This window comes from Aulonocara stuartgranti (genome assembly GCF_965226115.1).
Source record: "Aulonocara stuartgranti genome assembly, chromosome: 15".
Lineage (NCBI taxonomy): Eukaryota > Metazoa > Chordata > Actinopteri > Cichliformes > Cichlidae > Aulonocara > Aulonocara stuartgranti.
Window position 1 is genome coordinate 14,476,036 of NC_138951.1, and position 24,432 is coordinate 14,500,467.

The window sequence follows — 24,432 nt, forward strand, 5'->3', positions numbered from 1 at the left end:
AGGACTCTTCAGTACTTCATACAACATGCCTTATTCGCCCAAGCACTTTTTTTTAAAATGCTGATGTGCTTTCTATCTAGCAGTCATACTCCGATGGATGCATCAGAGATTAATCCAAGTAATACTCTTCACCGCTGATGAGTCCAACTATATCTCCATGCCGGAAAGAAAGCTTTGCCTGCTGCATGGGTTCCATGGTTGGCTCCAAAACCGAGGCAAAATCAGTTCTGTTTCAAAAAGATCAAGATAGGGACAGCCACAATACTATAAAGCACAAGTCCCCCTGAAAAGTGAGAGTCAGGAATACGGCTACTTCCATCTTTCACATACAGTTTATGATATAGAGTAATGGAGGAGGTCAGGATGGATATGTGAAGCTATAAAACAATAGCTCTTTCCACAGGAACTTGCTGTTTGTTTCCTGTTTCAAAGCTTTGCGACACACATACTGTAACCACACTGGCAAATGTTCTTTAACTCAAATAAAGCATCCGTTTTTGAACAGAAAACAAACTTTTACTCCTGCACTGTGACATCATCACACGATAATTTATCTATTTTTTAACTTGTGGTTTGCGTGAGAAGCAGAACAGGAGGTGTGTCTACCGCTTGACTCTGATTGGCTACTTTTTATTGCACCACTCTTTAGGTTTGCCCGCTCACTCTGGGAATGGAATTATTTTAGACTTAAATACATACTTGGCTAAAAATTGGCTTTGATTTTCATTATAAACATTCAGAAGTACATCTCTATATGTTTAACAGGGACGTGGGACCGATCTGTGAGGCCTTGTTTTTCTGAGGAACCTGTTGTCACGGTATCTCACCCTCGTTAGTCTGGAAATGAGGACGAGCAGGCCATGAGAGGATGCAGGCCGATCTCATTATGGGAGGAAGCTGCCTCGCTGAAGCGTAACGGGACAGTCTGGGATGATCAGACGGAGGAAGTGGTGGCTTGGAAAAAGGTTTTAAGGGGGCGAGGGGGGGTTAGAGTGGCACTGCAGGCCCAGGTCAGCCACAAACACCCCCCCTCCCCCTCGCTCTTCTTCTGTGTGCCAGCCTGGCCTCCATTGTTCAAACCCTCATTAGCACCAGTTAGAGAAGAAGCTGTTGTGGATGCGCTCCCCCACCACATTCACAGCAGAGCCCTCAAACCGGGACGCAAACTGCTTCTCCTCTGCTTTGCCAAGTGGAAACTGTAAACTGACAACACAGACTACAGCACAGGACAACAGAGGGGTCGAGGGCTTCCTCTGGGATCTGAGACACCAGGATGGACGGTTCAGATTATGGAATTGGAGCAATGAGGAGAGGAAGCTATGATGATGGTGCAGCTTCACTGCATCCCGTAAGTATGCGCCCATTATTTACTCGCAAAGGTGATAATCGTGACAATTTTGTGATATCAAAAAGAAGAGTTATTTTGATCAGTTCCTATGCGTCTGTGAGGGGTTTATGATCAAAGACGCAGAGAGGAAATACAACATCACAACACTGACTGACTGCTGAAATGTGATTACATGACAGAAAGTGGGTGAGTGGGAGGGTTCAGGTAAAATTGGTCGTTCCAGATGAGGTTCAAAGGCGTGTGGCAAGTGAGAGGTGTAGCGATGTAGCCTCTCAGAGCTTCCACGGAGTGCAGATGCAACAGAAGCACGAAAAGCTGCAAGAAAACATCTACGAGCCTTTCAGGTTTACCGCAGTTTGTTAACTGATTATTCACTGATTTGGCCGGATCTTCATCTAAGTCAAAATTAGATAAACCAAATAGCTTTATAATACGGGAACAATTACATTTGATCTCTAATGAAAAGCTTAAACTTCAAACTCTTCTGTTTAAAAAGCGATTAACAGCTCGCTCAGCTTAGCCAGGTCCGTCAACAGATGATGGACCTTCATGAAAGAAAGTTTGGTAACAAGCAGTCAGAAGGGGCCAATCTTAGTGTCTAAACCTGCAAATTTGCATCAGTGAGGTCTCTAATTTGGCCAAAAGGTGAATTTAGGCAGGTCTTTCCAAAGATGAGAGATCCTCACAGCAAAAATATGTTAACCCCCTTTTAAGGCTTGACGTTGAAACGGCCAATCACAGGGTCTAAACCTGCAAACTGGCTTATATGAGGTCAGCATGTGTGCTATGTAGATCGGGGCAACACACAGAAGCACTTTAAAAGTGCCTTTTAATCAATTCCATAACATAGAGGACATCATTGGATTTGGAGGTTTTGATTTATACAATTCAAGTGAATTCAGTTTTGTTTATACAGCGCCAAATCACAACAGGCTGGCTCTCTGCTCACTGCAGTTGCCCCCATTGATGAGTATTTTTGCCCTCACTTTATCCTGAACCCGAGCAGATGAATCCGCTTTACTGTGAAATGGCTAACCATAACCCAACCTACACTTCAACTCTCGCCGTGGCAAGAGTATACACAAGGCATCACCACACAAAATGCTGTTTACAGAGGAAATCGCATTTTTTTGTGGCAACTGCTTTGTTTCCTGTCTCTACTAAGCAATGCACGCTTGTTTCTTTGAACTGTGATAATAATATTTCCGGAACCGACACCTATGATCTCTCCTGGATAGGCTTAGGCACTCAAAACTATTTGGTTTTATACCCAAACCTAGCCAAGTTACAGCCATAGTAATAAAAAGCATTAATTTATCGTTTCCCTGGTAACAAGAAGCTTTATTAATTCTTAATAGAATGAATATTGAGTGCATTGATATTCTTATTCTTATTGTTGTGATCAAGAGAAATTAGCCCCACATGGACCCTCCTCTGTAAATATCAAACGTTCGGTAACGGAAGATTTTCCCAACAAGTGTGTTTAAGAAAACAGCCGAGCGTGAGATACTTCAGAGGGTGGGTGCTGTTGGTCTATTTGTTGACTGTGAGAGAGAAATATTATCAGCTTTTCCAAAAAGAATAAAAAAAAGTGTTTATTAGACAACAGCAGAGACTCTAAAAACAAAGCAAATCTCCATTAGATGGGACCTACAGCTTGTTAATGGTGACACTTTTGGTCCCTTAGTGGCGTGCATTTGTGGTTCCAGGATTCAGGTAACAATGAGCCTCTGTGTCCTCCGTCGCGTCCGTCATCAGTCGGCGGACTCCGAGCTGCAGGGACAGAGGCCAGAGAGAGACACTTTGTTAAGAGTTCCAGCTCTTGTTTGTTTTGTGTTGTTGTTCTCCTTCATCTCCAACTCTGCTTCATCCAATTTCTCAGTTTGTCTGGCAATTAGAGCGCAACATCATCATCCACAGGAGCCATAACAAGGATGGAGAGAGACTGTTTGTTTTCCTTCACGCAAATGAACAAATGTCCAAGTGCGTCGGAGTGTTACCCAACAATTATTAGGCAACTTCAGAAGTTCCTCTAAACTCTTCAAATGCATTCAAAACTCCCCAAAGAAAAGCTGTTTACAAGAAAAAGGTAGAAATAGTAGAAATAGACTATTCATCCATCAGTGCAACTAAGTAAAAGAAAAGTAAGTTAAGGAAGATATACATGTGTGAATAAACAAGCAAATAAAAGAGAAATCCTCAAACACAGATCCAGATGGACTGCTCTGAATATTTCAGAAACAGCTGATCAGCTTCGATTTTCCCACATAACCATCTCTAGGGTTTACTGAGAATGATCTGAAAAAGAGAAACTCTCGGGTGAGCGACAGTTCACTAGGTGAAAATCTCTGGTTGATGTCAGAGGTCAGAGGAGAATGGGCAGAGTGCTTTGATCTGATAGGAAGGCAACAGTGACTCAAACCAACTCACAAGGTATGCAGAAGAGCATCTCGGAACACACAGCACATCAAATTGTGAGGCAGATGCGCTACAACAGCAGAAGTTCACACGAGCTCACTAAACTGGACAAGAGCAGATCAGAAAAATGCCATCTGGTATGATGAGCCCTGATTTCTTCCCTGATTTCTTGCATTTTGTAATGTAACTTGCTGCGAACAACATGAAAGCACGGATCCCTCCTGGCTTGAGTCAACGTTTCAGTTTCTTGGTACACTTTAAACTCCTTAATGCTAACTGGACATTATTTAACCACCGCAGCCTGTCTGAGCGTGCCGCTGACCTTGTTCATCCTTTTATGAGTACAGTGTAATTACCTTCTGATGGCTGCTTCCACCATCATTACACACCATGAATGTTTCTAGCACCTTGCACCTGTGCCACGAAGAATTAAAGGCAAACAGGGAGGTCCAACCCTGTAATACCAAGATGTACCTAATAAAATGGCAAGTGAGTGTCTAGCTGTTATGTTGTCTAACTTTTCTAGTCATATTAATAGATTTAAAATGATCAAAAGTGTTTTTGATAACCCAGGAAAATAAATATTTTTTTGTATCTGAACTTTGTAAATAAATGTGCCTTAAATCTAAAAAATAAAATCAAACCTTGAGACAGAGGCGTAATTTCCAGGGGGGTTAGGGGGGTTATATTTACCCAGATGTATTTATTTATTTAGACAGAGATCTTGACCCCCCCAATGTTCAGCACAAAGTTACGCCGATGCCTTGAGAGCAATAAAACAAACCTTTTTAATGCTCAAATCAGTGTTTCATATTTGTGTCCAATGACTTGTGTCGACAATTTTATCACCTGAAGCAACTCTTTCAGCGTTTTCAGCGTTCACGTGAGATTTGTTTTTATTTGCAGATCGTTACACGGCCCGATGCAAAAAACCTCGACACCAACTGCAGTGAGAAAATACAATCAGGCAATCAGCGTCCTAAACTACCGAGACTGAAGCTGATATGTGATGGAGGAAGTGTTTGACCCAGATTTCAGAGCTCGTATGTGTAGTTATGGCTTCAGTTTACCTTCGCTTTCCACACAGATTCTCATTGGCCCCTCCTTCATGCAAACACGTGAGACGTATTCAGTGCACACGGTGCTGACTAATTTCATGGAAGCGTAGTCTTGAATTTCAAATCCTCTCTCGGTTGTCCTTTGTCACGAGAAAAAAAAAAATCTTATTATTGCACACAGATGTTTGGCCTTCAATATAGATGACAACTGAACCACACAGGAACTCATTCCTACATTTGGCTATCTCGTACAATTCCTTATATTTGAACATTGTATATTCTGTGCTAAGGCACTTGAATCCTTCAGTCTTCAGAAGAAGCCTTTATCTGTCCCCTACAAACATTTATTTGTCCACATGTATTCACTTGTTAGAGCAGAGAGGGACGACCTTCTGATTGGAATCCAGAGCATTATGCAGGATTAAGTTCAGTACTCAATACTTTAAGCAGTGAAATGTAAAATTCACCCTCTGAAGGGTGGAAATTGGTAAATGAAAGTACTTTGTGTTGTTTGCTTTCATTTCTTTTCTTGGTAAATGTATTTACTTTAATGGAACCTCTGACTGAGCAGCTATTTTAAGCGATTAAGCTGCCTTTCTTGAAGCTGTTCCTGTACTCGTTTGTCTGCAGGTGGAAGGTCACTAGAGAATAAGTTATTTCCTCAGTCTAAATATACGCTTGACTGCGGTCACAGCTCCGCCATCTCTGCCATCTCTGATTGCGGCCCAATATAAAGTGTATCCGTTATTAAATTTCGCAAATCAGCAAACCTTCTGTTGCGGTTTTCTTCCCTGACTGAAATGCTTCTGTGTCTCTTGTGTCTTGTCAGCAAAATGTTGACAGATATGAGTTAATGATTTTTATTTTCCCGGCAGACACAAAAGGTTTTGTTTATCTATCACTTCTGCTTTCTTACAGCACCTCAGGCACTTGGCTCAGAGACGGCGCTCAGCTCCATCCCTGGTCTTTGGGAAGGCTTTGGGGATGCCATGGTCCCCTATCAGGTGTGCAAAAGACTCTCTTATTAGATGCATTTACACATGTGCAACCGTTATTTTCTTGTACGGCCTGGAGTCATTTTTAACACACTCTGATCATAGTGCTGTACGCACAACAGTGCCTTACAGTTTTCTGCTGCGACAGTCTCTGCACAGCTCAGCATAACTCGTAGGGAAGGAAGTGTGCGCCAAGTAAGGCTAATTATCTGATGCACAGTTATGTATTTGTTTTTATGATGGAAATGGAACACTTAGCTTAAAAATGTCAAAACATTGAAAAAAGTACTGTTTCCATAGCGATTAAGAGGATAAGTACCAGTAAAGGTGCAATCAAATGCATTTGATTAACTGATTAATGGCAAGTGTGCTGGAGCATTCACTACAACCTTCCCAGAAATCAACCTGGAGTGCAGAGCACCATGTTTGGAGAATTGTATTGTATTGTCTACGCAAACACCTCATACCAGCTATCAAGCACGGTGGTGGAAGTGTGAGGATTTGGGCTTGTCTTGCAGCCACAGGACCCGAGTAGCTATGAATCATTGAGTCAGCCATTAACTCCTCTGTCTACCAAAGTATTCTAGAGTCACATGTGAGATTTAGGTGACAGAAAGCTAAATCTTGGGTGCGATTGGGTCATTCAGCAGAAGAATGTTCCCAAACACAGTAGCAAATCTACAACAAAAGATAAAACAAATCCCCGCAAACCTCAATGACCTGAAGCAACAAGTAACTGGTAAAGTCATACAGAAACATACAGAGTCTCGTGAAGCTTTCTTTTTCACTTGGCTGTCTGATTCAGTTTGATCTAATTAGAGAGTCAGGCTCCAATGTTTAGTCAAGTCCAAAATTCAAAAATCAAAACAGCAATCACAGGAAGAAGTAGCCTCACTGTCGCCTCCACCCTATAGATGGCAGCACACTCTTCATTAGAGAATAGCCTCACACTATTATACAGACAAGCAAAAAACTAACTTCCCCTCCATCCCGCCACGTGTCACGCTTTGTCACCCTGCAGGCCACGCTGCCTACTCTGTTCAGGCCACAAACACAGATGTCCCCACGGGGAATTACACAGCAGGGTTTTGAAACAACAACGTGCACATGTGCTGTGGCTCCTCACCTCGGCCATGACCGGGCTGTGAGGGGCGAGCAGCGTGGACGATATCGATCTGTCAAGGAAACCTAATGAACCGGTTATTCTCACCCATAACAAGTTGACCTTTTTGAATAAATCAACAGGAGGTCATTACCAGCACCTCCTTGTTTTGACAGCACAAGCAATCAGTTCAATATGAAACTAAACAGCGTGCTTCCAGATATTACTACAGCAACATCTTAACTCCTGTCCCTGAGTTTAATTTCATGAACCACAAAAGGTCCTTTCTATGTTTCCCGTAAAGCAGTTTCTTTCAGTAATAACACTGGATGACTGATTTTAGAAGCTGTGCGATAACTGCTCGCTGAGTGTACAAGAAGCCAAATAATCTCTCAGTTTTAAAATAATCTTTTAAAACAGAAATTAATTCACGGCTACAGCTGCTATTTTAAACACGCTGAGCTCATATCCTGAGGGGTTTTAGCAACCTGCGGACATTTCTTTGGAATAATAACGTAGCTTATCTTATCATTGTAAGCTTAGGCCGACAAATAACCTGAAATGTTTTCTGAAAACGTTGTTAAATAGATGGAAACGTGGCCTTAGATGAGACTCAAACATAGAAAACTGAATAATTAAAATATGTTGTCAATGCAAAGCTTTTTTTTTTTTTTTTACTCCTCTCAACAAACCCTCAGTTTGACAGTTTTTTTTTGTCTTTGGGCATTTCAGACACGTGGGCTTTGATTCGGCTATAAAATTTAACCTTATAACGATCACACTCGTCAGACGTTGTCATGTGAAGACCACCAAAGCACGCAGTGGGCGATCCCTTCAAAGCAGAAAGAGAAATGTCAGACACATCCCACTCTCACACATTCAACTAATCAGCGCGCAAACGCAAACACACACACACACATCAGGCATTTCCATGAGGGGGCTGGACTTCGTGGGTGTCAGTTTCACTATGGTGGGACTGCCACTGACGTAGAGTATACCTCAGCATGAAGAGGCAGAACCAGACATATGCAGCTATATTATTTCACAGAGTTAAGCACTATGTTATTATTGGATTCTACATATATATGTGTTAATGATGTAGTGGGGTGAAAATACAGTGTTAAATAAAGCTGTGAATCATAGTTCTAACGACACTGAATCAATAGTTTTATACTTATTAAATATAAAGATGTTTAAAGCTGAACATATTTAAACACCAGGCTCCTGAGTTAGCTAATAAGAAATGCTGTGCGATGAAAGCAAAAAAACCCAACCCCTCCCCCACGTGACTATTTCAAAATAATACTCTAGTTTATTGCTTAACTAAGAAAAAGTACCTTCAATTCACTGTATCAGATTCCCATTTTCGACCAGTTTTCACGTCTTTCTGACACTATATACACTCACAGGCCACTTTATTAGGTACACTTTGCTCGTAGTGGGTTGGACGCCCTTCTTATGCTCAGTAACACAATGTGTAATCTAGTGAAGCAGCTATCAGAATATTGGTATACTGTGGTCATAAAGGCACAGACACAGTCAGTAACAATAATCAGGTAGGTTGTGGTGTTTAAACATCACTCAGTTGCTCAGTTGTCCAAAATGTGCCAAGAAAATATCCCCCGCAACATTACACCAGCAGCAGAAGCCTGAGGTGTTGATCCAAGGTAGGTGGATCCATGCTTTATTGTTGTTCATGCCAAATTCTCACCTTACGATATAAATGTTACAGGAGAGACCAAGACTCATCAGACTAGGCTGAGTATTTCTGTTCTGTTGTCCTGTTTTCGTGAGTCTGTGTGAATTGTAGCCTCAGTTTTCTAGCTTAGATAATATCAGTAACACCTGGTGTGGGTGTGATCTTCTACTGCTGTAGCCCATCTTCTTCAAGAACCTATGAGTTGTTACCGTTGCATTCTGTTGCATTCTTATCAGCTGGAAGCAGTCTGACCCCTGTGACCTGTGACATAAAAAAACAACAACATTTTGGTCTTTTCTCCCCATTCTGATGCTCAGTTTTGAACTTCAGCAGGTTGTCTTGATCATGACTGCATGCCTAGATGCACTGAGTTGCTACCATATGACTGGCTTGATTAGATATTTCTAGTAAGGCACAGTTGAACAGGCATGATTACACCTCTTATACCTGATTTAGACCATCTACCACAGGGTCACTGTGAATGGTTTACTTCAGTGCTGCTAAATTTGGACTTCTTTGTAATGAATGGAAATATTAGTACATAAAGAATATGTTAAAAAAAAAAAGCAGTAGAACAGTAAAAAAACAGTGTTGCCCGCCTAGCTTGGTTAGCAGGCTAGGTCTGTGTTAGCTTTAGCGGAGCAGCTGGCTTAGCTTTGTTCAAAGTTTTGATGTTTAGAAACAACAAAATACATTTATGGACCTGTGTGCCAAGTAGACAAATATCTAATCTAGCCTCGTGCCTTCAATTTTAGTCCACAAAACACAAATTTAGGTTCATTTTAACCAAGCGCAGCTAGCTACAAAGCAAAGCTATCTTTTGCCTGTGTAGCCTGGCTAATTAGCAAAGCAAGAGTAGGTAAAGTGCATTTATCTTCTGATTTTACATCAATATTTACTAAGAAAAAAAAGTGGTCCCAGTCTGTAAAACTTATCTTTGAAATTTAACAAAAACAAAACAAACAAAGCAGTGGCATGCTCGTGTTAACACACTTTTACTATTGCACTTCTATGGTTTATCCTGTTGTAAGTACAAACACAAAGCTTCTCCCACAGTTTATATGCCCGTAGTTAATGTGTCATCTCCAGCAGTCAGGGGAAGTACCTCTACTATAACAATTTGAATTTCTTCCCCCGGACCAAGTGGGACGATCAACCACTAAATGTGGTTTCATATGCATTTAGAACAAACAACTCTTACTTGCTCTTACTCTCTTGTCATCTTCACAGGCTCACTCTAGACACAACAGGGAGGCAACAACATGAGCATGCTGGCTTTTTACATTCATTTTTTGTTATCTGACCGCAAATATTTGTGTTATTTGTACATTAATTCAGTGCGCCCCAGGGTGGCTGTGGCTACAATGTAGCTTACCATCACCAGTGTGTGAATGTGTGTGTGAATGGGTGGATGACTGGATGTGTAAAGCACTTTGAGGTCCTTAGGGACTAGTAATGCGCTATACAAATACAGGCCATTTACCATTTACCATTAATTAACACCAGTAGTTAGTCCAGTGAAGTAAATGTGACAAACTCCTCCATCCAGGTAGATGGTATTTATGAAGAGTAAGAGAAAACCAGCGTCTATGCATAGATAAGAATATGTGAGTCAGGTTTTAAGTTGTGTTGGTAAATGTCATTTCTGAACAAATAACCAAACTTTAGTTAGTAAGTTGATATCAGACCACTTGTCTGTAAAGAATAAGATGACCTTATTGATCCAAGATCAATCAAGCAGGGTTGGCGATGCCGTTATGCACACATCTGACATTTATTCTCTGAATTAGATCATCATTTCTGCTCTCTGTGATATTTGGAGGAGGAACAGCGCTTTGGAAGAAATTGATCAGACAAATAGTGGTTTATTGTGTTACCCATATTGGAAAATAACCAGAAAACACAATAGCAGTGACAAATTTAAGTTTTTAGGATATTATTAGGATATTATTATGTTATATGCCTATGTGGTATGTGACTTTTGTTGCCATGATGCCAGGTCTCTCTTAAAGCATCAGCTTCTAAGTATGCCACTTGAAAAACATGCCGTAGTCCACTAAGTATTAGTAATGTGACCCTGTGGTGTTATTTACAAGACAGTGTGCCTACAGAAAAGTTTCAAAAACGAGGGGTGGGTGGCTCAGCAGGCTCTAATCATCCATTTTTTCTGCACTTACGCTGTATTTCCTTAGAATTCAAATTACTTATTATCGCAAGTAGCCTAAGAGTAAAATTAAACATACATAGCGGTAGTTATGGATTCACTAACTCATTCTTCATTTTCTGGTATGTCCTCTTATGACAAGGCAGTTTCATGCATACCAATTCACATCTTAACCATCGGCTTTCATACGTTTCTGGTGAAAAACTTATGCAGCGTGTTACATATGAATTATACATTTCTACGGAAATTTGTTCTCCTGAAGTGATTAATATTCATTTTTAGCAGAAACATCTGGAGACAGATGCATAAAATTTAAGTCTGATTCTGTTTTAGTAGAAACTCATCTTTTTTTTTAGCCACATTTACGATGTTGTGCATATTCCTTTGTGCATGGTTCCTTTTTTTTTTTTTTAAATAAATTCATCAAGAAGCCTGGAAGAGTTAAAAAGAATATATACATATACTTATACAGTCAATGGCCACTTTATTATGTACACCTTTATAGTACCATGTTGGGCTTAATTTTGCTTTGAGAACTGCTTTAACCCTTCGTAGTGCAGATTCAGCGAGGTGCTGGAAACACTCCTCTGTGATTTGGGTCCATATTGACTTGACAGCATGTTAGGGAAAATATTTAAGTATATCTAAGTATATCTGGTTGAATATTTCCTAATACAAATAACTACATGCAGTATTCTACCATATGCAAACTTATATCACTAAAAGATTATACTGACTACTAAATACAATTTTCCATTGACACAGCATCACATAGTTACTGCAGAGTTGTCAGCTGCACATCCAGATGTGAATTTCCTTTTCAACCACATCCCAAAAATGTTCTATTGTCCTAAGATCTGGTCACTGTGGTGGCTAAATGCACCATTATACTTCCGCCAGCAACCTGAACTGTTGATACATAATTTCATGTTGTTTATGCCAAATTCTGATCCGTCCATTTAAATGTCTCAACAGAGATCAGGTGTCATCAAACAAAGTTTTCTTATATTTAGCCTCAGTTTCCTGTTCTTAGTTGACTGGAGTGGCACCCAGTGTGGTCTTATGCAGCTGTAGCCCCTCTGCGTCAAGGCGCTCTTCTGCATATCTTGGTTGCACTGAGTATTTATTTGGGTTATGGTTGCCTTCCTATTAGCTCGAAGCACTCTGGCTATTCTTCTCTGACCTCTGTCTGGCAAAGGATTCAAAGATTTTTTGAAACAAAAAAGGATTTGAAACAAAGGATTTTTTCTTCCAGAAAACTGCTTTTAACTTGATGGGCCATTCTCTGTAAACCCTGATGAGATGGTTATGTGGGGGGAAATCCCAGTAGATTAACCGTTTCTGAAATACTCAGACCAGCCCATCAGTTACCAAAACCACAAGAGCCACATTCAAAGTCACTTAAATCATCTTTCTTCCCCGTCGTTGGCTTCAACTTCAGCAGGGTCATCTTGACCATGTCAGGTGCTGGGATTGGCTGATTAGAAAGTTGAACGGTGTACCTAATGAAGTGGCCGGTAAGTGTATATATGAGTTTTTGATATTTATCCTGAACTACATCTAACTTTATTTTTCACCTGTGCTTCACCTTATCAGGATTGACTTACATGTATACGCCTATTCTTCTATGAAAAAGTCATATTATTGTTCATACATCAGGCTCCAGCTGTTAAATGAACCTGATCTTTCTCAGATGCAAAATCAGTCTCATTTCCATGTGGAAATCACCATATTTAGACTCGTTTGGCTGTGGGTTCTCCCCGTCACCCACTCCTTTTTTTTGGTGTGTATCCTCTGGCTCAGGGAGGAGGCTCCCTGCTGGGTGTCTGTGGAGCAGAGTCCATTTGTCCTCGGCCTCGCCAGCGAGAACGGAGAGCTGCTGCTGGACGAGTGCGTTCAGGTCACCGAGGGCTCAAAAACCAGGGAGAGACACCTGTTCCTCTTCAGCGACGTGATTGTCTTCGCCAAACTCAAGTAAGATATTATTAATCTAAAACCCCAGCATTTTAGCTTGTGATGATCAGATATTTTCAGGAGTGTGTGTATGAAACCCAGATAGTTTCTGCTTATAAAACTGGAGATTTTAAAATAAATCACAACTAAGGAAACTGCCACTGTGTTGTTTTAGCAACTTTCTGTTGAAAATCATCATGTGTTTGTACAGTAGGAATGGGAGAGCGAAAGAGGAAGTGAAAACAAAATGTGTATTTTTGGACTCTACTCGGAGAGATGGGGAATCTCCCAGCAACAGACATTGTTTATGAGTCGTTTCTCTTATTTTAAATTAGTAGAAGAAGAGAGTTGGGTGGTTCCCTTAGAGTGGAGTCACATTAGGGGAAACTCAACAGTTATTTTAACCTTCGCTTCAGCTTTGAAGCGAACAACAGAGCTGCTGGTTCAATACTCTCACAAGTGCTTGTGTGGCTCAAATCACTCTTAAAATTCTTCAAATTTGAAAACCCTGAGATGTTCTGAACACTTACTCGCACCTTTTCTTCACCATTAAACATCCTAGTTATTGTTTTTCCATATAAGTAAACCTCTGTTTCCTTTCTTTTTTAAATGTAAACAGCATTTAAATACACCTTCAGGCAATCACTGTTTACATGGCTTAGTCAGATCAGATCTGTTTGTCAAACACGGTGGAAGTTTTATACCTAATGAGTGGGAGGACATCACACTCATCTCTGTACCACAACCTGCCTACTGTTCCTGTAGACACACAGCTGGCACACCACTGTCATACAGCATAGCAGCCTTTTTTGAGCCTATAAATCTATGAGATCATTACATCTAGAGATGATTGTGTGCTACTATTATTCATTATGTGTTTGCGTGTGTGTTTTTTAGTTTGCTGTGAAGAAACAGGCACACAGCAGGTGTCGGAGGCCACTTTTTCTCATTTCTCCTACAATGTGAAACAGCCCATCTCAGCGTTTCAGCAGCGTGTAGGTGGATGGTGAGGTGGAGGTGTCACGAGCACACCTGATTTTTGATCCGCGCTTCGAGTTCGGGCCAAAGTTTAGCTCCGCTTTGCTGTTTACTTTCACTTTCTCACTCGTGGTCTTGTTAGGTTCATATTCAGAACCACTATGGCTAAGGTGCAGCACAAAACCTGGTCACTTAATAGTCAGGAGGAGATCGTATTTTGATGTCAAATGCAACCTTTCAAACAGTTAAAAACACGTTACACAGCTGTGTTGTGTTAGATTCCAGTGGTGGTAACTCTACCCAGTTCACACAGCTTTTGTTTATCTTTTAAGATGTGAACCCAGATACCAGGCACGTTTGGGGAACTTCTGATTCAGCTGTAGCATGAGCAAGACTTGAGAGGCCCAGATGTTGCCCTAATGTGAAAAACCGCCCGATAACTGACCTGTATAAGGTGTGCCTGCGGCTGAGAGAGTGCATCCAGATTCACTCAGAATCAGTGGAGGCCACATATGGGTCGCAAGAGAACTGCATACCACATTTGGGCCAAATGTTCATTGCTATCAGGTCATCGTAACAGCTTACACAAAAACAACCTTTTCATGGGGAGGACAGTCTCAGAACAATAACTTATGTAACAACACCTTTAAACAATCTCTGTTGTTTTTGTTTGTTAGATCTATACCAGTCTAATGCAGAGTGTGCACAGATGGGCTGTGTTTAAACAGAAATGTAAACTCAAGCGCCAGACTCCAAATTAAGAACACGTCACAGTCCCACATAGAAAACTTATTAACATCATGGATCTCTCATTTAAGTAGGTGTCTGTACTCTAGAGGATTTCATAACTTTACATGCCTATAGTTTGCCTATAAATGCTGGCAATTTTCAATATGTGTTATTGTGATGAAATTATGACGACACACTTTGTGTATTTATAGTAAGATACTGTTGACAGAAACTGACTTTGGGCAAACAGTACTGGCTGAAATCTGCCAAATTCTGCCAAATCGAAACAACAACAGCTGTGCACATAAACAGCACCCATGTTTACTTCTATCAGTGCATCGCGTCTCTCCTTCTGTTTTAGTACCGAAACACCTCCCAGCTCCTTCTTTTTTTTATTTTTTTCAAATAATAATTCCTCTCTAATCTCTTATGAGTCACCTTTTCTTTTTTAGATTCTTATTTGTCATAAACTTGTATCTATTTTAATAAACTGGGGGATAATCGAAATCTTGACCCTTTTTTTGACACTTAGCATGTGACCATTGTTGCTTGACCAAGTGCAGCAATCAGTCCGCAATTCAGGTGCAAGAGTAGATCATTGATTATTTCGCAGAAATAACCAATGATTATTCGCATGAAGGACCAACTTTCAAAACAAGCTGTCACGGGAGAAATTACGGCCTTTTTTTTTCTCTCCGTGTTTTTATTTCTGTGTTCAGTGCCAATGTTTTCACAGAGAGGAAATGCGCTATTTCATATAAAAGATATTTTTTCAATGGTTTCACAGGAGGGAAGAAAATCAATCAGTCATCCAAAAATTATGGAACTGAAACCTGCTTTGTAATCTTGAGAAAACAACACGTTTAGAAACAAATTAATGAAAATTATTTAGAGGAGTGTTGGTTTTATTTTTATTCCCGTTTCGACAGGTCGCCTGCCAGCTACCGACTGAAGCATAGAGTCAGTCTTGAGGACGTCTGGCATTACAGTTTCGAGGATGAACCGGAGGAAGAGGATGGACTGATTGGTGACATTGACCTCAGGCTGACCCTCATCCTGGCCTGGGATCTCACGTTTTGTCTGGTGTGTTTCCGGTGAGAAGCTCCCCTACCCCTCCCCGCACACACAAACTCATACACACAGTGAATGACTCACATGGAAATGGCCAAGCATATTTAGTGTTGAGTCACTGATTCACTGTACACTCAAATACCTGGGTACACGTGTCTAAACATCACAGCTCACATGTGGATCTTCATTTGATTGTTGCTCTTCCTTCTTTATGGTAAACCTTTAATATTGAAATATGTAATCTAAATAAGGCAGCACAATGACACACCACGAGGAGGTCCTGGGTTCAAATCCTCCATCTGGTCTGTTTGTGTGGGCTTTGCATGTTTTCACCATGTCTGTCTCTGGGTACTCTGACATCTTCCTACAGCCCAAAGACATGCAGTTAGTGGGGTTAGATTAATGAGTTGGAGGTGTGAATGAGTATTGTTGTCTGTGTTTCTGTGTTAGCCCTGCAGGCTGTACCTGGCTCTCGCCATGTGGCAGCTGGGGAAGGCTACAGAGCCCCGTGATCCTGAATTGGATAAGCAGAAGTAAATAGATGGATAATCTCAATAAAGAGGTGTCAAAGTTGAGTTGACGAAAGGCCACAGTGGGAACTGAGAATCAGATTAGAGACCAGACTTAATTTAATTGACTGTATAGGCTTCTGGTTACTATTAGTCAGCACAACAGCCTTTTTCACAAGCTTAAAGAGGACAGCTGTTGGCAATATGGAGAATTTAATAAAACAAAATATATTTACGGTCTAAAGTCAGGGCTCAGTGGTAGTGTGGCAAGTTTATTTGAAAATAAATTGCCTCTTGGCAAACAGATACACACACCTCTCAGAGCTTAACCTTTGTGCTGCCATGCTGTGCAAGCTTTCAGGCGCAGTGGAGCTTATCCTGTTTTTTGCTTAATTCAGTATTTGCATATGTCGTAAACCACAGCTGTGAGTAGATGGAGTGAAATTTGATGAAAACCAAAAGTAATAAATGGGCCAGAATAAAATTTCCAAAAGGCCACATGAGCTCTTCAAGAAAAGATTACAGAGAGACATCAAGGCAAACAATCTGTTAAAGCACTGACGGAGGAGAAAATACGAGTGTATTGCAATATAAAAACACTGTTGCAACTATAAGCTTTCTGTTTCTTATTCGGCAGACTGCTTTTTTTGCCGGTCATTCAGTTTATGAAATGCACACTCGTGCATATGTAGTAAAAGGTCAGATGATCTGTGGCCTTCATGAAATAGGGAAGTGGCAAGTAGAAAGTCCGCAGAGTAGCATCACAAGACAAAAAGGTTATAAAATAGGAAGTGTGGAGCTGGGAGGGAATTAACATCAGATGATCTTTATCTGGAAATGCTGGCCTTTACAATAAAGATAAAACACATCAGATGCTTTATGTCTAGACATTTTCTTTGTTAAAGGAGTCAAAGGAGATTTTTCTCTCTTCAGTGAATTTATGATGAAGAGCACCAAACGGCACTAAAGTCTAGAAATGCTTCATTTGGGGCAGTCACTCCCACGTTTCTCGCAAACTTATTAGAATCAAACCAAGAGCCGTTTCACAGCTGGTGCTGTATTCCAAGAAAGTGATGAATGCACTAGTAGGTTTTGAGTTGTTTTGTTTGAAAATGAGACGATTTGTTTCTCTGATTGGATGCTCGGACTCTAGTGATGATTCAGTGTGTGAAACTTTCACTCCTGCTCACTCACACCGAGTCGACCGTGGATCCCGTGAGAGGCCGCGGCCTCGTTTGTTGACACTTTCCCGTCGCCTGTGCGCAGACAGTTTATAATTAAAGCGCCTGGCATTAAATCAGGTCATGAAAGGTGAAAGCGCACAGGTGTATATACGTAGGCTCGTCTGTTTCGTCGGCGTGTTTCCACTGATGGACACGAAGCCACAGCAAGCATATGAGGAAGTGGAAGATGTCTCTGGTCGGGGCCCGCCGTGACGTTGCTTCCTGTTCCCATGACTGAGTTACACTTTCCGACAGAGCTGTTAAAAGACCGCGAGGGCCGCACTTCGTGTCATTCCTCCCACTGTAATCTGCCGGCTTGTTTCAGTCGCTCTGTGTGGATTAGTAACTCATACCATGCCGTTATTTTGCCCACAGCTCGCCTGAGGTGAAAGAACGCTGGTTAGATACTCTTCACAGGTAAGAACAAGATCATTGTTTATATCAGCAAACTCTCGCAGGCGCTCTCCCATTTATCGTCATTCATAAAAAGCATTGTGAAATTTTTCGATCACTTCTGCCACTTATTGTAATTGTTCTGCACATATTCATATCGGCTTCTTAAGTTATGCAAACATCGAGGCAGCATTTGTAACAATGTAAAACTGTATTTCTTTAATAATCTCTTGAGGCTCCATTGAACCACAATAACTTCATCATTTTATTTTTTGTTTTACTGCTTTATAAACTCAAAATTCAGACTTGATAAACAGTCAGTGAGTGCCACTCCTCTAAGTGTTTCATCGTCATTGCAGAAAAATTAAAGAAGCAAAAACGAGGACCGGTTCTTCTTCTTTTCCTCCAGACGTCCTGATGAAGGTGTTGAGTGGCAACATCACAGTAAGTCTCGCTATCTGCTCCGCCACATTTCTTTTTAAAAAACATAAACATTTTTAAGAGCCGTTATTAAAGAAAAACTACTCATTTCTTTCTCCCACAGACCAAAACTCTAACAGGAGGTGGCATGGAAGAATTGATTGAGTTTCCACTCGATGTAAGTAATCCCAGTTTTTCTGGCTTCTTATGGTAGAAAATGTTCAAAATAGACACCTGCTGGTAAAAAACAGCTGTGCCTCTGCGCTAACGCTCAGTGGACAGTTGTTACATAATAAACATAGTATGTTAAATGCAGAAAGTGCAAACATACTGATAAGTTGCACAATTAATGCAATAATTATATTAGAATTCTGAAAATAATTAGAAATCTGTCTTTTGAACATCTAAAAGACTAATTTAACATTTGTTCATTCACGTGTTAGAAGGCGTGCAATTTGACACAAAAAAAGCCACAACCCCTCCCTTGGCTACTGTTGCATGCTCATGTTCCTCTTCCACGTTGCTCACCATGCCACTTTTTCTTTATTTTGTCACCAGGGCAACGCAAAGATCTGCGCTGTGTCGAAGCAGTTGAATAATCAAGAGGAGAGGCAGAGACAGCCCACTGGTGAGTTTGAAAATCTCTTTACGGTGTTTTTTTTTTCTGGTGGGAGGGAGTGCCTCGCTAAATGTGCCATGTGCAGAGAAGAGACCAAAGAGAACAACCACAGACGAGAGGAAATCTAGCCGCTGATAAGAGAGAACGAGTACAGAAAGCTTGTTTTTGGCACTCGGGGCTTTGACTCTTTGCACGTCTGCCTTTGTTGCCGTGTCTTATGAGTATAAAATGTTAAATGGATAAAACATTTCTGCTCCTAACAGACACCAAGTGGAACGTGGTGAGGAGGAGGCTGTCAAAGGGCCGCAAAAAGCGACCAGAAATAGAAAACAAGATTCAGCTGTTTGGAGAGCCCCTCCACAAGATATGCCCAGACGATTGCTCACTTCCCAAACCAGTCACAGTAAGTTGCCCTTTGATAAATGTCAGAGTTGATGTCATATCAGTAGCTTAGCTCACTTTGAGAACTTTCTGTGCATTGGTTTCAAGATGTTAGCAGCCTGTGTTTTAAAATGATTTCTTAATGCTTTGAAGATTGAATACAATATGATAGCATGCGTGCACGCACAAACGGTGCACATTAATAAGCCAAGACAAAAACACACACACACACACATGCAGAGCTGCTGTGTTTGTGGGTGTGGTTTTTTTTTTTTTTTTATTCATATATGATAATCTCATCTTCCTTCTCTCCCGTCCTGCTTCATCAGGAGCTGCTGGTGCTGCTGAGGAAGAAAGGCCCCTCCACAGAGGGAGTGTTTCGAAAGCTGTGCAACATCAAGAGCATGAAAGACATCAGAGAGCAGCTGAACAGCGGCGGCAGTGTGGACATGGGCGAGCTGCCCGTCGTTCTGCTCGTCGGACTACTCAAAGTACGTTTGCATACTGAGAGGCGCTCGCACTTCACATGTTCTGCGCATACTATTAGCGTTACCACGTATGTGCAAATCCACGATTAATATTAGCGCTAAAGTACTTTCTACATCACTGATAAAGAAGCATTACGGCTGTAGGTTATTTTAACCACTGCTACCACAACGGCCACACTACTACTGCTTTACCCTCTGCTATAGTTTCTAAGAAAGCAGCAGTACTTCCTTAAATATGTTAGACCGCTTGACAAGGAAGCTGTCAAATAGGTGGTCTTGATTATATTTAATATGCTAGTGCACAGCCTCTAATATACATGTGCCTAATCAATGCCTTTCTCCTATTTATAGAGTTTTCTGAAGGAGCTTCCTGGCAGCCTGCTAAGATCTGACTATTATGACAAGTGGATGGCAGCTCTGGACATTGAAGACACCCAGCAGAGAACTCTGGAAATCACAAAGTAAGCAGTCGATGTCTGCTAATGAGCCTCGGCACTGCCTGTCTAAAAAACAAAAAACACAAAAAAAGAATTTATATCTTTAAAAAAAACAGTTATGTTCTTTTTTTTCATGACTGGTTTTGTGGTTTTGAGGGAAGTTTTTAATCATTCCATATGTTCGCTATACAATCTGGCCGGAACATAGCCCACTTCTCTTTTTTAAGTCTGTCTACTGTTTTAAAAAAGGAAGAGACTCTAAAAAAAAGAGCGGCAAGCTAACCGTTTTTTGTTTTTTTTTCCTTCCTGCTTCTCCTTTTTTTTTGCTACCCGCGAGCTAGGGTGGTAGATGATCTCCCCGGGCTGAACAGACTCCTCCTGCAGCATCTGATCTGCGTCTTCCATCACATCCTGGAGAGCGCAGACATCAACAAGATGGATGCCTACAATCTGGCGGTGTGCATCGGCCCCACGCTGCTGCAGCTGGATGACACCTCGCTGGAGGAGCAGAAGGAGAAGATGCAGAAGGTAAAAAGATGTGATATGAATTTACTTTCTCACTTTGAGCGCTTTGAAGCCTCGCGGCTCACAGTGCAAAAAACCTCAAGCGGTTTCATAAGTGGGAGTGCACTAGCACATACTTAGGTGCTAATAACAAGCCGAGTATTTGGACCAAGTGAAGCACTGAATTTGTCTACAGAATCCCTTGACTTTGTTGTTGTTATTCATTTTACTAATGCTTGCTTGTCTTTGTGTGATTCTCTGCAGGTGACAGATCTTACTCAGTTCCTGATTGAGAACTGTGACATTCTTGGAGAGAATACCAGAGTCTTACTGGACACAGATGAAGGTAAATTAATTAGCAAATAAAGCCCCCAATAATGCTGAGAGACCTTTATGGGCCTTTTTTACAGAGGTAAATGAGATTAAATGGATTCTAATCATGTCTTCCTTTCCTTGCTCGACAGACTCTGTCTCCTCCCAGCATCAGGACTCTGCGTATGATAGCACAGACCCAGATGGAGATGCAGAGGTGGGAGAGAATATCATGTCCACGTCTACAGAATATGGCTCTACTTCTTCATCCTCATCGCCCAGCCCCAGCACGACAACCTCTTCTTGGTCCGATGCTGTCTTCAACACAAAGCCAGAATTCAACCGCCGGTGCTCCGAGCCCATCATCCTCCTCTCGGACGATCTCAAGGGCCTGTGCAGCCACGCCAGGAGCCACGAGGACTGCTCCACAAAAAAGGCAGATTTTGCCGAGCAGCCTCTGAAAAAGCAGATCTCCGATGACTCCTTCTTGCTCAGAGGCCGTAGCGTAGCCAGGCCAACTATGCCTTTCTTAAAATTGAACAACTCCAATGGAGATCTGCAGCCCTTCATGGGCAAAGACTGTTCTTGCTCTTCCCTCGAAAGCACTACCTCTAACCATTCAGAGAGCTCTGTTTTCACCAGTTCCCCAATGGTGTCACCAGGATGCTCGAGGAAGGCAAACGCCAGCAGCCAGCCTTCAGTGGCTGTTAAGGGACAGCAGGAGATTTCCAAACCACAAGAAAGGAAGCGCTCTCAGTCCATGAGAGTTGCCACTAAAGTCTTAATGAGGACCAGGAGCTTAGGAGCCTTTAGCAGAAACAGCCAGAAAAGAGACTCACAGAAGGAAAACGCCTTCCCCTGCGAAACCCTCCAGGAGGACTTACAGAGCGAAGCTGATCCACCGGCCGAGCCTGTGGATAGACCACGCCCTCTGTCTGCGATTGAAGTTTTCAAGCATGTTGACAGCAGGCAGCCCTGCAGCCCTCCATCATACGAACAGGCGGTGCAGAATGTGGGTCCCCCCCCACAGTATCGCTCATTGACTGTAAAGGAGATGAGGAGCAGGTCTCGTCCATCCTCTGTAAATTATGACTCTAATCCTCAGTGCATCCAAATTCAGGAATGCATTCCCCAGGAATCAGACATTGTCAATCTACGGCAGCCTTTCCGCCAGAGAGCCATGTCGGAGTCCGTGTCGACGCGTCAACACGATGTCGTGTCACGGAGATGCAGCCAGCCTGTGTTTGAGGAACTTTCCTATGCAAAGGAGTCTTACGTTTGATTGACTTAATATCTGCTCTGCAGATTGGATTTTGTCACAATCTGCAAATATTGTAGACAGAAATAATTCACAGGCATGAGTTACTGGGAGCAAAGCTGAAAGCCAGCAGCAACCCAAGCTTGGTGCACAAAGTCCAGTGTTTTTATCGTTCACTTTTTCACTTTGGATAAATGTCAGCTATGTGACGCCTTTATGGCTGCACATTCTCAGTAGTACTGTTAAGAGTACAAGTATTAACTTCGGTGTAGTTACGATGATAGATATTTAGTCTATCACAATGAAGCTATGAACACAGTTTGCTGTGGAGAAAATATGCTACGAATTTCTGTGTTTCGTCTCAAGTGTTGTTTGTTATGGTGATATTTACCGTATAGTATAATATATGTTCACTATGATTTTTGTGTGTTTGTTTGTTTGCTTTTTGTGAATCTAATTCACTTTGCATATTTCTTCTTCTTCCACTACATTAAAGCACTTTTCTGATAATCTTTTTTTGTATTTGTATGCTGAATTGTACATAAAGTAAGCTAGCAATGTATGTAATCTTTATCAATGAGTGTTTTGGCGCCATAAAACGTCTGGTTGAACAGTTTTAAGTAACAAAGTAAAAAGAATATAAGAATGCAATAAAAACAGTTACAAACTAAACAAGTTCCAGTCTGTGTATCTGTGACCTTCACAAATGCCTGTACATTTGTTTGCTGCTAAATCACCCTGCAGTGCAATCATTAGTGTCTAAATTAATGACAGAAAGGAGGAGAGTGACTACTTTGGCCAGAGTTCTCTTTTCTAGACATGTTGCATAACGCGCTAACAAGCTTCATTGAGAGAACAGCGTGTTCTGGCACACATGCTAAAGCTGAAGGAAACCAGATTCTGTCACATGGGCGGATTTGGTTTTTCTGCGAATTGCTGTTCCTCTTGTCTGTGACTGCAGATGAGCTGATGCCACCTCTCCTTCCTCCTTTCTACGCGGTGTTAACACTCTTTCCTTCCTTGACGAGCTGATTTTCTTGTCTAATTTTCCAAATTTAAACTGATTGAAAGTGAGCCTGATTTATCCAGCTGAATACTGAACACCAAGACAGACACACAAAAACACACAAAAAAATCATCATAATCTGCTATACTGACAAGCAAGTGCATGCATGCACAGAAGTGGTGTCAGTATTTTGACATTCAGTGTCAAATATACAAACTATAGAAATCAGATAAAGGCAACTTGTGCAAATAAAAAAGTTAGAAATATATATGTGACAACAGAACTATTCAGTAAAAATGTGAGGATGTGCAAAATGTAAACTGTGCATGAAAAATATGCATGCATGAAGAAAATAACCCAGAAAATAAAACACAGATATAGGAGGAAGCTGATGGACAGAAGCCTCCTTCCACAGGGGAAGAACTCAAGAAGTGCATGTTCACTTTGGAGGGTTCAGCTTGAACAGTTCCCCACCAACATTAGGTGTCAAAGTGTTTGGAGACTAAACTGCACTGGAAAAAGTTTAATAATTGTAATGAATGCTTTCAGGTTAACAAAAGCTAAGCATGTGCCGCAATTCAGGAGATTATTATTCATGCAAAGGATGCGAGTCTCTTGTTTTTTTCACAGGTATTCCAGGTACCACAAAGTTCAGGCCGATGTTAATACAGGTAACTCTTTGTGACTTTAACTGGCACAGACTCAGGTGAGGATTCTCAGATTCTCCACAGGTTTGAGCTCAGGTAAGTGCTCTCTGATATCTGCAGGTTTGTGGGGGCGAGAGCGGGCCAGGCGGGGTTCTTTGTCCAGGACAAAATCAGTGATAGAGAAAGAAAGGTAAGATAAGTAGCAAAACAAAGACAGAGAGAAAGGGAGAAGGCAGTTCAAAACAAAGGAGGACCGTGACATTAGTGTCCTGCAAGTACTTTTATTACCCATTTCCATAGGAAAGCACAGAAAAACAAAAATCAACAGCAATCATATGCTGTAGGCATTCACATTGAATCCTGTGTCATATGTAAGAGACAATTGTTTAATCTATAATCTTTTAGCAAATGGCGAACAAAAACAGGAAGAACTTGTGTAATACAACAAGCCACAAGCCTCAAAAACAACCAGGGCTCTATTAGTACCTCTCTGACAGTCCAACTCTGCACATTCTTTGCACGATTCAAAATTCTTCCAAAATGTACACCTCAGTTTATAGCTTTCGTTTTTTCTTTATTGGGCTATCTGTCGAAGGATCTCCACATAAGAACACGGTGGCTCTGTTTCAGGTTATTTCCAAACCCCCAAACTAAGATGCTGCTAGTAACATCAAAAGGTTTGATAACAAACAATTATGCAATAGAAATCTTTTGAGTTGC

The 24,432-nt window shown here is 41.3% G+C and overlaps 2 protein-coding genes and 1 long non-coding RNA gene across 3 annotated transcripts in view; 2 read left to right on the forward strand and 1 right to left on the reverse strand.

Annotated features, from left to right (window-relative positions):
- Positions 1–24,432, forward strand: part of rsph3 (radial spoke head 3) — a 66,496-nt gene that overhangs the window by 29,570 nt on the left and 12,494 nt on the right. The gene's annotated exons all lie outside the window — the stretch shown is intronic.
- tagapb (T cell activation RhoGTPase activating protein b) lies at positions 700–22,728 on the forward strand. The gene is made up of 14 exons (XM_082506955.1): positions 700–1,348; positions 5,743–5,828; positions 12,588–12,758; positions 15,374–15,538; positions 17,623–17,664; positions 18,000–18,084; positions 18,185–18,238; positions 18,619–18,688; positions 18,943–19,082; positions 19,390–19,551; positions 19,900–20,009; positions 20,327–20,513; positions 20,754–20,835; positions 20,954–22,728. Exons 1-14 carry the CDS (start codon positions 1,274–1,276, stop codon positions 22,081–22,083), a joined length of 2,559 nt encoding a protein of 852 aa, XP_082363081.1. The 5' UTR covers positions 700–1,273; the 3' UTR covers positions 22,084–22,728.
- LOC309690098 lies at positions 1,358–12,296 on the reverse strand. Its single transcript, XR_014271604.1, has 3 exons — positions 9,822–12,296; positions 8,830–8,881; positions 1,358–3,121 (listed from the first exon to the last, which is right to left on the reverse strand). It is a non-coding gene; the product is annotated as an uncharacterized lncRNA (long non-coding RNA).

What these genes read in the sequence shown, in the direction of transcription:
- tagapb (XM_082506955.1), top strand. Translation starts at nt 1,274, where the DNA reads ATGGACGGTTCAGATTATGGAATTGGAGCAATGAGGAGAGGAAGCTAT. An exon ending in GTGCAGCTTCACTGCATCCC is followed by an intron (nt 1,349 to 5,742) that starts GTAAGTATGCGC and finishes GCTTTCTTACAG; the next exon opens with CACCTCAGGCACTTGGCTCA. An exon ending in AGAACTCTGGAAATCACAAA is followed by an intron (nt 20,010 to 20,326) that starts GTAAGCAGTCGA and finishes CCCGCGAGCTAG; the next exon opens with GGTGGTAGATGATCTCCCCG.